The sequence below is a fragment of the Marmota marmota genome, unplaced genomic scaffold (assembly GCF_001458135.2).
Source record: "Marmota marmota marmota unplaced genomic scaffold, marMar, whole genome shotgun sequence".
Taxonomy (NCBI): Eukaryota; Metazoa; Chordata; class Mammalia; order Rodentia; family Sciuridae; genus Marmota; species Marmota marmota.
Window position 1 is genome coordinate 7,886,746 of NW_026000241.1, and position 15,470 is coordinate 7,902,215.

Below are 15,470 nucleotides of genomic sequence, written 5' to 3' on the forward strand. Positions count from 1 at the left end.
CCCCAGCCTTTTTTTAAAAATGGATTTTATTTTATTAATTTATTTATATACGGTGCTGAGAATAAAACCCAGTGCCTCACATATGTCAGGCAAGTGCTCTACCACTGAGCTATAACCCCAGCCCAGGACAAAGAAGGTTTATTGCTTTGCTAGCAAATGAGAAATACAGGGGACTCTTGTCCCAAAGACTGTGATTCTGCCCATCAGGAGGAACAGGGGGTTTTTAAAGAGGTGATTCAGAGAAAATGTGATTATAGAGGAGAGATCAGGGAAAAGAAGATCAGGGAGGAGAAGGTTAGGGAAAAGAAGATCAGAGAAGATCAGGGAAAAGGTTAGGGGAAAAGAAGATCAGGGAGGAGAAGATCAGAAAGGAGGAGGTTTGGAAAAAGAAATAAACATGTAAGCCACAAGGGAACCCCTGTTACAATATCACCTGAAAGCATCACAGCTCATCAGTGAAGAAACCAGAAGGGGATCAAGTTACAGGTTAACTTTGGAAGATGTAACAACATACTTCTTTTTTCTGCAGTGCTGGAAATCAAACCTAAGGCCTTGTGAACATGAAGTAAGTGTTCTACTACTGAGCTACACCCCCAGCCCTTCTCTCATGATTGTTTGTTGCTTTTCTTTTTTTTTTTTTTTTTCCAGTACTGAGAATCGACGTCAGGGCCTAGGCAAACACTCTAACCATTTACATATATCCATCCCTTTTAAATTATTTTTATTTTCAGGCATGGTCTCACTAAATTGCCCAGGCTGGCCTCGAACCTGCAATCCTCCTGTTTTAGCCTCCCAACTGGTGGGGATTTCAGTTGGTATGCCACCACGCCCAGCTCTCTCAAGTTTTTAAGCAAGGATGATGACAAGTATGCTCAGTTCAAGGATAGGCAGGTACAAAATCTGGCTGCTGCATGTTGTCTTTTGGGATCTTAGACAGATTCTCTGGGGCAGGGGCTTTGATGCATAAACCAGCTAAACATGCCCTTGGGCACTGTTTCTATCTCCTAGGTGCCCTGGAGAGCCAAACCAGGCTGCACCTCCCTCTCTGTAGGCGGGATTCTGGACTTAGGTGCTGATTGTCTGGGATTCCCCATTGGTATCAGGGCTGATCTCTGGCTGGGTTCTGGGGTGATGTGTGCCTGGAAAAATGCCTGGTGGTGGCTTTCACCCAGCTGGCTTGGGTAGGGAGGGGAGTGGCCTGTCCTGATACAGGAGTCAGATGTGTGCTTCTAGCTGTGGCCTCCAACACCCTTAGTTCACCTCCTCCAAACCACTGGCCTCTTATGAAAGGAGCTCCCAGCCCAAGAAAGGGTGAAGATCAAAGGCCACATCCCTTCTCTATCTAGAGAACACACAGTTCACTCACTCCTTTTGCTCAAGAGACTGAAGCAGGGAACAAACCTTCAAGAAAGGTCATAGTCATAAAGATAACCCCTCTGCCTGAGGCACTGAAAGAAGAATTCAGAATGTCAATGCTGAAGCTTGAAGAAAAATTCAGGTTATGCTCAAGGCAAGGATGTTCATGTTCATGTATTATAATAATATTTCTTAGCCTTAAAAAGGTATGAAATTTTGATACGAAAACATGCTAAGTAAGTCAGGCACATTGGGATAAATATTTTATGATTCCACTCATATAAGATACTTAAAATAGGCAAATTCAGAAACAGAAAGTAGAACAGTGGGTAAACTTACCAGGTTGGTAAGAGATCCAAATGGGGAGTTATTTTTTAGTGGGTGTGGAATTTCAGTATGGGATGATTAAAAAAGTTCTGTAGATTGATGGAGGTGCTGGTTGTATAACAATGTGAATGTACTTGATGTTACTGAACCATACACTTAAAAATGATTAAAATAGGGTTTGGGGATATGGCTCAATAGTAGAGTGCTTGCCTAGCATACACAAAGCCCTGGGGTCAATACCAATGACACCAAAAATAAACAAATAAATATTAAAATACTGGGGCATGAGGGGTTGGGGATATAGCTCAGTTGGTAGAGTGCTTGGCTTGCATGCATAAGGCCCTGGGTTCAATCCCCAGAAACACACACATACAAACACAAATACTGGGGCATGAGCTGGGCGCGGGGGCACATGACTGTAATCCCAGAGGTTCAGGTGGCTGAGGCAGGAGGATTCAGAGTTCAAAGTCAGCCTCAGCAACAGCAAGTTGCTAGGCAACTCAGTGAGACCCTGTCTCTAATAAAATACAAAATAGGTTTGGAGATGTGGCTCTGTGATTGAGTGCCCCTGAGTTCAATCCCTGGTATCAATCAATACATAAATAGATGAATGAATAAATAAAAATAAAAGTAAAAATAGATTTTGGGCTGTGTATGCAGCTCAGTTGGTAAAGCAGTACCCTAGCATGCACAAGGCCCTGAGGTTTGATCCTTAGTACATGACAGTGATAATGATGATGATCATAATGTGTTGTGTATATGTCTTTGGGGGGGCAGTTACTAATAATGGAACTCAGGGGCACTTTGCCACTGAGCGACATCCCCAGTCCTTTTTATTGTTTTAACATGAGACAGGGTCTGGCTAAATTGCTTAGGTTGGCCTTGAATTTGTAATCCTCCTGTCTCAGCCTCCCAAGCCTTTGGGATTATAGGCATGTGTCACTGAGCCAGGCCTGCCCTTTCTATTTAGAGACAAGGTCTCTCACTAAATTGCCCAGGCTGTTCTTGAATTTCTGATTCTCTGGCCTGAGCCTCCTGAGTTGCTGAGATTAAAGGCTTGAATCACTGGGCCTGACTAGTTCTGTTTGCTTCGAATAATATATAAATGGAACAATTTAATCAGGCAGAGTTGCACACCACTCCAATTCCAGCAGCTAGGGAGGCAATAGGAGGATCACAAATTCAAAGCCAGCCTTCACAATTTAGTGAGGCCCTAAGCAATTTTAGTGAGACCATGTATCAAAATAAATAAAAAAGGGCTCGGAGTGTGGCTCAGTGGTTAAGTGCCCCTGAGTTCAATTCCTAGTACAAACAAAACAAAACAAAAATCAACTCATCAATTATGAATTCTTTTGTGTCCAGCTTCCTGCACCTAGCTTAATATATTTGAGATTCAGTCATAAGATTGTGTGTGCCCACAGTATTTTCTTTTTTATTGCTATGTAGTGTTCTATTTATGAGCATATAGCAGTGCATTATCCATTCCTTTGTAGATTTTTCTTTTTCAGTGTTGGGAATTGAACTTGGGACCTTAAGCATGCTAGGTAAGGCAAAAACTCACTAAACTAAGTCTCCTCCCTTGCTTTTTTTTTGGGGGGGGGAGGGGGTATGAACTCAGAGGCCCTCAACCACTGAGCCACATCCCCAATCTCATTTTTTAAAAAAATTTTTTTTAGATGTTGATGAACCTTTGTTTTATTCATTTATTTATATGAGGTGTTGATGAACCTTTGTTTTATTCATTTATTTATATTCGGTGCTGAGAAACGAACCCAGTGCCTCAAACATGCTAGGCAAATACTCTGCCACTAAGCCACAGCCTCAGCTCCCCGCAATCCTATTTTTGTATTTTATTTAGAGACAGGATTTCACTGAGTTGGTAAGTGCTTCGCCATTGCTGAGGCTGGCTTTGAACTCACAATTCTCCTGCCTCAGTCTCCTGAGCTACTGGGATAACAGGCATGCACTACAACACCCAGCCCTTGCCTGATTTTTCTTGTTTTTTGGTGGGTATTGAACCCAGGTCCTTATGCATACTAAGCACATGATCTACCCCACTAAGCTCTAGTCCTAGCCTGAATTTTTAGGTTAGTTAATTTTTGCCTGTTATAAATAATGAAACTCTGAATGCTCCTATATTAGTCTTTTTTTTTTAATATATGCATCTATTTATCATAACCACATATACCCAGGAGAAGGTCATGGGGGAATGGGTATGATTAATATAATCTAGGGGCTGGGGATATAGCTCAGTTGATAGAGTACTTGCCTTGCATGCACAAGGCTCTGGGTTCAACACACACACACACACACACACACACACAAAGGGAACCTCCTTATATGGCACACACCTGTAATCCCAATGGCTTGGGAGGCTGAGGCAGGAGGATCCAGAGTTCAAAGCCAGACTCAGCAATGGTGAAGCACTAAGAAACTCAGTGAGACCCTGTCTCTAAATAAAATACAAAATAGGGCTGGGGATGTGGCTTATGGCAGAGTGCCCTGAGTTCAATCCCTAGTACCAAAACAAAACAAAACAAATCATATGAGATTTTCTAGTATAGACTGTACATCTTTCCTGCTTTCTTCCAGTGGAAAGAACTCTCCTTCCTCCCTCCAGCTTCCATCACATAGTATTTTTCTCTTTTGGTATTTAGCTTCTTTGTTATATTATGGTCAAGTTATTCATATGTTCATTTGCAAAATGAACATTTCTTGAGTGGTAACTACTATGCAAAGAACACTTTGTCCACTCCTTCTGTGGAGTATACAGATGTAAGACATTCATCTTGAGGAGCCTAGGGCCATTAATGGGGACTTAAAGGACATATATAATCATAGCACATGGAAGATGTTAAATGGCCAAACTAAGTTTAACATAAAGCAGTAGTCAAGTTTAAAGATGGGAAAGATAATTTTCAATGGGGCAATCAGAAAAGGCCCTGTGGAGGAAAGCTTTTGTCTGTGCAGAAGGAGAAAGGTCAATTAAAAAATGCAAAGGTGTGAGCTGGGATGAGCTTTCTGGGACAGCACAGTGTGAATCAGGGCAGTATGAGTGTGTGACTCCTTAAATTCATGAGGCCCAGCTGGTATAGCTGGGTTACTGCCATAGCCCAGCATATGGCTGGTTGGCACACAGAAGGTACTCAGTAAAAACATACTGTTTTAAACAGTGAGTGGCTCAGTCTGGTTGGAGGGTAGAGAGCTTGGGGAGAGGCAGTATTGAGAAAGATGCTGTCATTTTTTAAAATAGATTTATGTATTTAAAATTTAGGGCTGGGGATGTGGCTCAAGCGGTAGCGCGCTCGCCTGGCATGCGTGCGGCCCGGGTTCGATCCTCAGCACCACATACAAACAAAGATGTTGTGTCCGCCGAGAACTAAAAAAAAATAAATATTAAAATTCTCTCTCTCTCTCTCAAAAAAAAATAAATAAATAAAATTTATTTTTGTTCTAATTAGTTATGCATGACAGTAGAATGCATTTGACACATCATATATACATGGGGTATAACTTCTTATTCTTCTGGTTGTACATGATGTAGAATCACACTGGTCATGTAGTCATTTATATATTTATGGTAATAATGTCCAATTCATTCTACTGTTTCTTATCCCCACACCCTCTCCCCTTCTTTCACTCCCCTCTGCGGAATCCAAAGTAACTCTATTTTTACCTAGCCCTTCATTGTGAATTAGCATCTGCATATCAGAGAAAACATTTGGCCTTTGGTTTTATGGGACTGGCTTATTTCACTTAGCATGATATTCTCCAGCTCCATCCATTTACCAGCAAATGCCATAATTTAATTCTTCTTTAAGGCTGAGTAATATTGGATTGTGTATATATACCACATTTTCTTTATCATTCATCTATTGAAGGGCTTCTAGGTTGGTTCCATAGTTTAGCTATTGTTAGTTGAGCTGCTATAAACATTAATGTGGCTGTGTCAATGTAGTATATTGATTTTAAGTCGTTTGGGTATAAACCCAGGAGTAGGATAGCTGGGTCAAATGGTGGTTCAATTCCAAGTTTTCTGAGGAATCTCCACGCTGCTTTCCATAATGGTTGCACCAATTTACAGTCCCACCAGCAATGTCTTTCCCCCACATTCTTGCTATCATGTATTGCTGCTTGTATTTTTTTTTTTTTTACAGTTTTATGACTTTATTTAACTATCAGCAGTTAGTTCTCATCCACATTACTGTCTGTAGATTTTTGAACGTGGTAATGGGGACATAGGTTACCAAAGTATAGAGCTTGTTTGGTGAATCTTCATCCTCCTTATGTTTTCTGGATAATTGCACAGGAATACGATATGGGACATTCCTTATTCCTTTGGCCCAGACAGCTTTGTTGAGCCTGGTATCAATGCGCACATCTGGAGTTCCCATCTCTTTCATGGCAAATTTCCGGATCTCTTTAAGGGCCCAAGGAGCACGCTTCTTGAAGCCCACTCCATGGATGCGCTTGTGAATGTTGATGGTGTATTCCTGGGTCACGACCTCGTTGATGGCAGAATGGCCCTTCTTCTTCTCGCCACCCTTCTTTGCGGGAGCCATTCTGCCAGGCCCAAGTTGGAAAGGGCTTGTATTCTTTTAAAAAAAAATTTGTTTTTCTTAGTTGTCAATATACCTTTTACTTTTATATGGTGCTGAGAATTGAATCCAGTGCCTCATACATGCTAGGCAAGTGCTCTACCACTGAGCTATAATCCTAGCCCATTGCTTGTATTCTTGATAATTGCCATTCTGACTGGAGTGAGATGAAATCTTAAGTAATTTTGATTTGCATTTCTCTGTACTAGAGATGTTGAACATTTCTTCACATATTTGTTGATCAATTATATTTCTTCTTCTGTGAAATGTCTGTTCAGTTCCTTGGCCCATTTATTGATTGTGTTGTTTTCTTGGTGTTATTTGATTTTGTTATTTGGTTTTTTGAGTTCTTTATGTGTCCTGGAGATTAATGCTCTGAGGTTCATATGGTAAAGATTTTCTCCCATTTGCAAGCTCTCTCTTCACATTGTTTCCTTTGCTGAGAAGCTTTTTAGTTTGAATCCAACCTATTTATTTTTAATTTTTTTTTAGTTGTAGATGGACACAATACCTTTATTTATTTATTTTTATGTGGTGCGGGGGATTGAACCCAGTGCCTCACACATGCTAGGAAAGTGCTCTGCCACTGAGCCACAACCCCATCCCCAACCTATTTATTCTTTTTTTTTTTTAAAGAGAGAGAGAATTTTAATATTTATTTTTTAGTTTTTCAGCGGACACAACATCTTTGTTTGTATGTGGTGCTGAGCATCGAACCCAGGCCGCACACATGCCAGGCAAGCGAGCTACCGCTTGAGCCACATCCCCAGCCCCCTATTTATTCTTTTAAAAAAATATTTTTAGTTTTAGGCGGACACAGTAACTTTATCTTTTTTTTTTTTTTTAAATGTGGTGCTGAGGATTGAACCCAGTGCCTCATGCATGCTATGAGCACCCTACCACTGAGCCACAACCTCAACCCTTTATTTATTTAAATATTTAATTTTTAGTTATATTTGGATACAATACCTTTATTTTACTTATATATTTTTATGTGGTGCTGAGGATCGAACCCAGGGCCTAGCATGTGCTAGGTGAGCACTCTACCGCTGAGCTACAACCCCAGCCGCCCTATTTATTGATTCTTGATTTTACTGCTTATGCTTTAGGAGTCTTGTTAGAGAAGTCAGATCTTAAGCCAACCTGGTGAAGATATGGGCCTATTTTTTTTTCTATTAGGCACACGGTCTCTGTTCTAGTGCCTAAGTCTTTGATACTTTGAGTTGGGGTTTCGTGCATGGTGAGAAATAGAGGTTTAATTTTTATTTTGAAATTCAATTTGAAAATTTCCAATTTTCCCAGCAACATTTATTGAATAGGGTATCTTTTCTCTAGTGAATGTTTTTGGCACCTCTGTCTAGTGTGAGACTACGGTATTTATGTGTGTTTGTCTCTGCATCTTCTATTCTGTACCATTGGTCTAGTGTCTGTTTTGGTGCCAATAACACACTGTTTTTGTTACCATGGCTCTATAGTCTAGTTTAAGAACTGGTATTGTGATGCCTTCTAATTCACTCTTCTTGCTAAGGATTGCTTTGTCTATTCTGTGTGTCTCATTATTCCCATTGAATTTCATGATTGCTTTTTCTATTTCTATGAAGAACATCACTGGGATTTTAATAGGAATTGCATTCAATCTGTAAAATGTTTTTGGTAGTATGGCTATTTTGACAATATTAATCCTGCCTGTCCAGGAGTATGGAAGTTCTTTCCATCTTCTAAAGTCTTCTTCAATTTCTTTATTTAGTGTTCTGTAGTCTTCATTATAGACATCTTTCACCTCTTTTGTTTGATTCCCAAGTATTTTATTTTTATTTTTTGAGAATATTGTGAATGGGGCAGTTTTCCTAATTTCTCCTTCAGTAAATTCATCATTGATGTATAGAACATGTTTGATTTACAGGTGTTTATTTTATATCATGCCACTTTACTAAATTAATTTATTAGTTCTAGAACTTTTCTGGTGGAATTTTTTGGATCTTCTAAATATAGAATTATGTCACTGGCAAATAGTGATAGTTTGAGTTCTTCTTTTCTGATTTGTATCCCTTTGATATCTTCTTCCTAATTGCTCTGGCTAGAGTTTCAAGGATGATGTTTGTATAAAAGTGGGGAAAGAGGGCATTCTTGTATTATTCCAGTTTTTAGATGGAATACTTTCAATTTTTCTCCATTTAAAATGATGCTGGCCTTGGGTTTACCATAGATAGCTTTTACAATGTTGAGATATATTCCCACAATCCCTAGTTTTTCCAGTGTTTTGAACATGAAGGGGTGCTGTATTTTGTCAAATGCTTTTTCTGCATCTATTGAGATGAATTGTTTATTGGTTTTCATATGTTGAACCAACCTTGCATCCCTAGGATGAACCCCATTTGATTGCGGTATACTATCTTTTTAATATGTTTTTGTATATGATTTGCCAGAATTTTATTGAGAATTTTTGCATCTATGTTATGATAATGTCTTAATTACTCATTGTTGCACAGATTACTTCAAAACTCAGTGACTTAATACAATACTATCATCTCTTATAGTGTCTGCATATCAGGAATTTGGGAATGATGTGGGTGAGTGGATCTGGCTTAGAGACTCAAGGTTGCACTCACGTGTGGGCTGGGGCAGCATCATCTGAAGGTTTGACTAAGACTGTGGGATCACTTTCCAAGATGGATCACTCACATGGTTGGCAGGGTGGTGCTGGCTCTGACGGGAGACCTTACCTTCTTCCCAGGGGTACTCCTCCACAGAGCTGCTAACATGTCCTTAAGACATGGTGACTGACTTAGAGTTGGCCATCTGAGAGAAAGGAGCCAGAAGGAAGCTAGAAATCTTTTTTATGGCTACACCTCTAAAGTCATAGAGCACTGCATCTGGCCATTCTATGCATTAGAAGCCTGGCCTATATTCAAGTGAAGGGGAATTAAGCTCCACCTTTAAAAGGGAAGAAAAATAATTTTTAAATATATTTTAAATCCTACAGATAATGAGGTCAGGAAAGTTTACTCATAATCATGGGCTCTCAGAGCACAGTGATTCCAAGAAATTCAGTCTCTAGTGTGCAGCAGTCTGGCTGGGCACAAATAACTGAGCGGCCATGAGGCACTTGTAGGTTCAAACAGGAACTACTTTATTGCCTGAACTCCACAGGCACTCCACTGGCACTCCCTGGGAACTCTCCCAGCCCTCCACCAGGCTCCGTGACAACTCAACAGGGAACTCAAAAGTAGTGGGCGCCCTAGGCAGCAGGAGCTGCCCTATTGCAGGACAGCAGGGGTCTATATACAAATGAATACACAGCCTGTTTCAATCCAGCATCATCTAGTCACAGCAATTATACACACCTTAACTTAATTATCATCATCTTAATGGCTAGCTGGTGTCACCTCTCAACCACTCCTTCTTGCAAAACGCCAGGCGCCATCCCGACCTGGTCGTGGCTCCCAACACTAGTGGAAAGCCATCTGTGTTGACCACAGAGGCAGTATAAATGAGCAACGAAGATAGGACCCAGAGGTGGCTTGAACCATGTCAGTGGATGCTTACTGTATTTCCCCGACCCTCATCCAAGTCAGTGGATGCTTATTATACTTCCCTGACCCTCCTGGGAATGGCATATGTGTTGTAATTCCCCAAACCATTTACCAGGCCCCCAAGTATGGTGTTAGGTATACAGAAGGTGTGCAGACACCTTTCTGGCTACTCAGTGAATATCAGAACTGAGGTCTTGGGGGACCCTCACCCACTATAACAACACATCTGGTAGGACCCTGGATGCTGCTCAGGATTGGCATACCGTGCTTCAGGTGGGTATGAGCTTCCCCCAAGGAAGCACCTGTGTGTTTCCCTTCATCAGAGCCACTGGGAGTATCTCTCTCTTTCTGCTCCCCTTCTCTATGTGCTTCCTCTGCAAGCACCTCACTATTTCTGGGCTTCTTGTTTTTGAGAGAGCTTGGAAGGCTCTCTTCTGCCTTATTCCCTCTCCTCCAACAATTTGCTCCCAAGTGAAGTTTCAGAAGTTGCTCACTGAATGAACAATTCTGAGGAACTTCTACTCACCCTCAGGAAACAGCAAAAAACACCTCCAGGCCTTTGCCCAGAATGCCAGGTTTGCATAGTCTTCACATCCTACTAGACTTCTGGTCAGAGTTCCACTAGCACAAGGGTTTTTCAGTCTGTTCTGTCAGCTGGCTATAGTCCTCAGGCCTATGTGAGGCCTAGTTATGAGGATTATATTACTTACTTACAAAAATCAGGACTGGAAGAACACTGAATTAACTGTTCCTCTTGATACTTTCATTGTGAATTTCTTGGATCTGGCTGTGTGACCTTGGGCATGTTATATAGCCTCTCTGAGCTTTCCGTTCCTTATCTGTCAAAAGGGGAATAAATACAGGCTCATTGTGAGAATGAAAAGTGACAAGTGTATGTGTGTAACTGTTGTGTTCTTCCTGGAACTCAGGAAGGGCCTTGCTGTGCTGCCCTTGTCCTCCTTTCAGGGCTAATGTGCTGATTAGAAGCAAAGTGTTATGGCTCCTGGATAAGGAAGGGCTGTTACTGAGATCTTTTAGGGTAAGTCATTACAGGATGCCTCTGAACTTTGGGAAATGGAGAAAGGTGTGCAAGAGAGGAGCTGAGTACTATGAAGTGGCAGGTCACATTCTTGTTCCTCACAACAACCCAGGGAGATGGAGGTATTACTTTTTTCACACACTCAGCTCCTGGAGCTCAGAGACCCTGGTCTGCTCTCTCAACTGGAGCATGGAGCTGGAGCTGGAGCTGGAGGCTGCAGTGATGCCCCTGATGGGGGAGAAAAGAGGTAAAAGAGGTGGCTAGATAGGACAGAGTGGGAGCTCCATGATCAGAAGAACTTTAAGTCAAGAGGAAAATGAACATTTGAGAGAGTGCACCTAGGAGGCTAGTTGCAAGAAGACAGGATGAAAGACGTCTTGAGGTCAGGCATGGTGGTGCACACCTGTAATCTCTGTGGCTTGAGAGGCTGAGGCAGCATGATCATGAGTTCAAAGTCAGCCTCAGCAACTTAGTGAGACTCTACTCAAAGTAAGTAAGTAAGTAAATAAATAAAAAATAAAAAGCGTTGGTGATGTGGCTCAGCACGCGCGCACGTGCACACACACACACACACAAGCACATGCACACACACGCGCGCGCGCGCGCACACACACACACACAAAGGATGTCTTGAAACTGGAAGCTTAGAGAACAATCAGGCCAACACAACCATGTACAGATGAGGAACCTGGGGTCCAGATAGAGAAGCAGGGCAAAAGCAGGTCTGGAAATCAGTTTTCCCTGAGTGCTTATTTTGGAGCTGCATTTCTGGGTGGTGGCTGAGTGCCAGAGGGGTGGTCTATGGACAGCCCAGAGTTGAAAAACGAACAGGATGTCTTTGGGGATATCAGAGTCCCTAGAGAACTGGGGATAAGAACAAACTGAATTATTTTGGTAATTTGCCTCTGGAAAGCTCACATTGTGACACATTTTCCTGTCACAAAAATTACTCTAATTTTCAGCTTGCTACTAAAAACAACAGAGTCAGGTGTGGCAGTGGCTAACTGTGGTCCTAGCTATTTGCAGATCAGACCGTTTGAGCCCAGGAATTTTGAGGACAGTCTAATAAACAGCTATGATGGTGCACACCTGTAATCCCAGTGATGGCAGAGGCTGAGGCAGGAGAATTGCAAGTTTGAGGCCAGCCTCAGCAACTTAGAGAGTCCTGAAGCATCTTAGTGAGGCTCTGTCTCAAAATAAAAAAATAAAAAGGGTTAGGAGTGTGGCTCAGGTGAAGTACTCTTGGGTTCAATTCCCAGTATAAATAAACAAGGGGGGGCCTGGGGTTATGGCTCAGTGGTAGAGTGCTTTCCTAGCATGTGTGAGGCCCTGGGTTTGATTTTCAGCACTACATATAAATAAATAAAGATCCATTGACAACAAAAAAATATTAAAAAAAAAAAAAAAAAAGAGAAGGAGGAAGGAAATTTTGACCTTCAGTCTTGCCATCCCTGCATGGCTGGTTCTCTTCCTGGCTACTTTTCTATTCTAGCTTTCAGATGAATCTTTCCAAAAGCAAGCCATCACCCTACTCACGCTCTCAGAGTCTCCCAGGTTGACTGAATCACATCCAGATACTGATTTGTTTTCAAGGTCTTCCTAGTCTGCGCAGTTTGGCTTGTCAGCCTCTTATTCTGCCTCTCTGTTCCTCCAAAGTCTCTTTGCTCATTAGCAGCTTCTCATATAGGACTGGCATTTTCATGTTGCCCTGTTTTATTCTAATGGAAAACCCTTTTCCTACTTTCCCTCTTCCTCTGCCTTCAAAAGCTTATCTTTCAGGCCCAGTTCCTAGGAATCCTCCCCTCTGTGACCCTCTCCTTGAACCCCCACTGCCATCCATCCCAGCAGAAATAATCACTTTCTCTTCCCTGCTCCCACAGCAAGTCTGTTATTTCTCTACCATACTAGTGACTGAAGTCTGAAATGAACTATACATTGTTGTGTATGAATGTCTTTCCTTCTCCATGTCTTATTAGGAAACATTTAAAATATACGCAAAAATGAAAGAATTTTACAGTTTAACACCCATAACTCTAACACTTTATTTGTACTTTTAACACTTTATCCTACTTGTTTAAGAACTTTTTTGTACTCATGTCAATTTATTACTATACTTTGAAAAAAAATTTGTTCTCATTAGTTATATCCTACTAGTTTTACCACATCTCTAACCATCATTCCATGCCTCTATCCATCTATAATTAGATGGATAAACACCCACACATATAAACACACATTTATTTTTTGTGATAGTGAGGGTTGAATCCAGGGGACTTCTACCACTAAACTACATTCCTAGTTCTCCTTTTTATTTCTTGACACAGGGTCTTGCTGAGTTGCCCAGGTTGGCCTTGAACTTCCAGTCCTCTGCTTCAGCTTCCTGTGTTACTGGGATTGCATACCTGCACCATCATAGCCAGCACACTGAACTATTTAGGAGTAAAAAGTCTAATGTATGTGAATGAAACTCCAACGGCTCAAAATTTTTGTATATGGAATATGCATAATTAAGGAAATGGGCAAAATGATAAAAATAGGTGAACACATAAAGGATACATGCAAGTTCTACATACTATTTTTATTCTTACAACTTTTCAGTAAGTTTGAAATTATTCCCAAATAGAAAGTTTAAAAAATGCTCCCCTGCAAAGTTCCCTGCATCTTAATTGAGTCAGTGTGGACTGTGCCCGCAGGAATTCCATGAGTATGTGCAGCTCTTTCCTAAATATAAGTTAGCTTGCCCAACTTGCCAAATATTTGCTTCTAAGCTAAGTGAAAGTGCCAGGAACTAAGGCAAGCATCTTTTAATTTTCATCTCTTCTCAGAAAATTTTCCCTAGAGCTAGATCTCACGAGGCTTAATTGAATTGGCAAGAGTTGCTTTTCAGCTTTTAAGTACACTGTGATGAGCTCTGAACAAAATATCTGAGATCTGGGACCTGCCTTCCTTTCTTCTGGATCTGCTGCATGACATAGGCCTTCTTAAAGGTAAAGGAGCAACTGGAGTAGAGGTCATAAACTGGCAAATCAAGAGCTGCCAGTCCACATATGCATTTGGCCTGCACAGTATTATTATTTTTTAACAATGCTCGATTAGCTCCATTAGCTCTTGACACTCAACACACAGGACAGTTCATGTAAAAATGTGGCTGTCTTCTCTGACCACATTGTGTACATTTTCCTAGCAACTGACTAGAGATGGGCATGTACCCTTCTGCTCCAGAGTCTTGACCCCATCCTTTAATATGACCAATGGACTTTGCTCACTTACAAATTCTGCTTGGTCTTTGGACTGGAAGATCTCCAAGGGTCTTCCAGTTCATGCCATTTCTGACCATGTTTCATCTCTTTAGTGACCTCAGATGCTGAACAAGTGATTGGATGGAGCTAAGTGAAGTGCAGAAGCAATAACAGCCTATATGAGAGCTGTCTTTTAAGTACACTGACCTAGATAGGGTTGCATTCTGGCTTAAAATGCTGAAAGCCCATGGTGATATGAAGGGGGTGTGACAAATAAGAGTCAAAATTGGTAAGAAACTATAAGAATTTATTGGAAATGGGGCATTCAGAATGGATGATAGAACTAGAGGAAAGCCAGGGGGCTGCTGAGCATGCCAAGTGCCTGGAACTGAGGGCATCACTGTGAGTAATCTTGGAGTCACACCTGACAGAAGTTATGGTTTATGGTTAGGAAGTAAATCCTAGAATAAAAAAGGAAAGAAAAAACAACAACAAAAAAATCAAGGTGTGGTGGAAAGAGCACTGAGCAAGGATCAAAGGATGTGGCCTCTAGTTCCGGATCTATCACTTAATAATTGTGTGATCTTGGGCACATCATTCCAAAATTCCTGAAGCCATTTCCTCAGTTTAATCTGGGGCACATCACTCCACATTCCTCAACCCAATTTCCTCAACTTCAAAAGTGGATAATGCTAGCCCCGCCTATCTCAGATTTAGGGAAAAGCTAACTTGGCCTTCCAGAGAGCAATGCACTTAGCAACTGGGGAAGTAGTATCACAAGATAAGATGAAATTCGGGAATAATTTAGTTTCAGAATGCCAGGGCTTGAACGGCCCTTTGAGGACCCGCAATCCTCTCATTTTGGGGTCCCAAAGAGAGAAATGACATAGGAAGGTTAGGGGCAGAGGTGAGCACAAAGATTCATTATTTAAAAAGCAGACCCCCCCTCCCCCACCCCCTCTGCTGCTTCTAGGAGTAGATAAGTGAACCTAAGTCCAAGGTCAGCCTGGGCAATTTAAGAGACCTCGTTTCAAAAGAAAAAAAAAAAATCGGGCGGGGAGGGTAGGGTGTGGTTCAATGGTAGAACGCTTGCTTAGCATGCGCAAGACCCTGGGTTCAATCCTCAATACTGAAAAAAAAAATATGAACTTTGTTATTCTTTTTCTGTACTGTCTCAGAAATGCTGTGTGTTCTATCTACACTTACCGCACATCTCAGTTTGGACCAGCCACGTTTCAAGGGCGGCTCGTGGCAGCGACCCCTGGTGCGGCCCCAGCCGCCTGGTCCCCTGGCTCCTCCCAGCGAGCAGCTGCGCCAGGTTACATCACAGAGCCGCAGGCGGCCTGAGAGCAGCCCGGCCCGTGGCCCCGCGCTCCCA

At 41.7% G+C, this 15,470-nt stretch overlaps 2 protein-coding genes across 2 annotated transcripts in view; one reads left to right on the plus strand and one right to left on the minus strand.

Moving 5' to 3' along the window:
• Positions 1–5,838: 5,838 nt before the first annotated feature.
• LOC107145393 (60S ribosomal protein L31-like) lies at positions 5,839–6,287 on the minus strand. Its single transcript, XM_048794892.1, has one exon. It carries the CDS (start codon positions 6,243–6,245, stop codon positions 5,862–5,864), a length of 384 nt encoding a protein of 127 aa, XP_048650849.1. The 5' UTR covers positions 6,246–6,287; the 3' UTR covers positions 5,839–5,861.
• A 4,755-nt stretch (positions 6,288–11,042) lies between these two features.
• Positions 11,043–15,470, plus strand: part of LOC107145079 (transmembrane 9 superfamily member 3-like) — a 26,214-nt gene continuing 21,786 nt past the window's right edge. Inside the window, exons 1-2 of the mRNA XM_048795370.1 lie at positions 11,043–11,100; positions 15,271–15,449. Coding sequence (XP_048651327.1) covers positions 11,043–11,100; positions 15,271–15,449 — 237 coding nt within the window. The remainder of the gene's footprint in view (positions 11,101–15,270; positions 15,450–15,470) is intronic.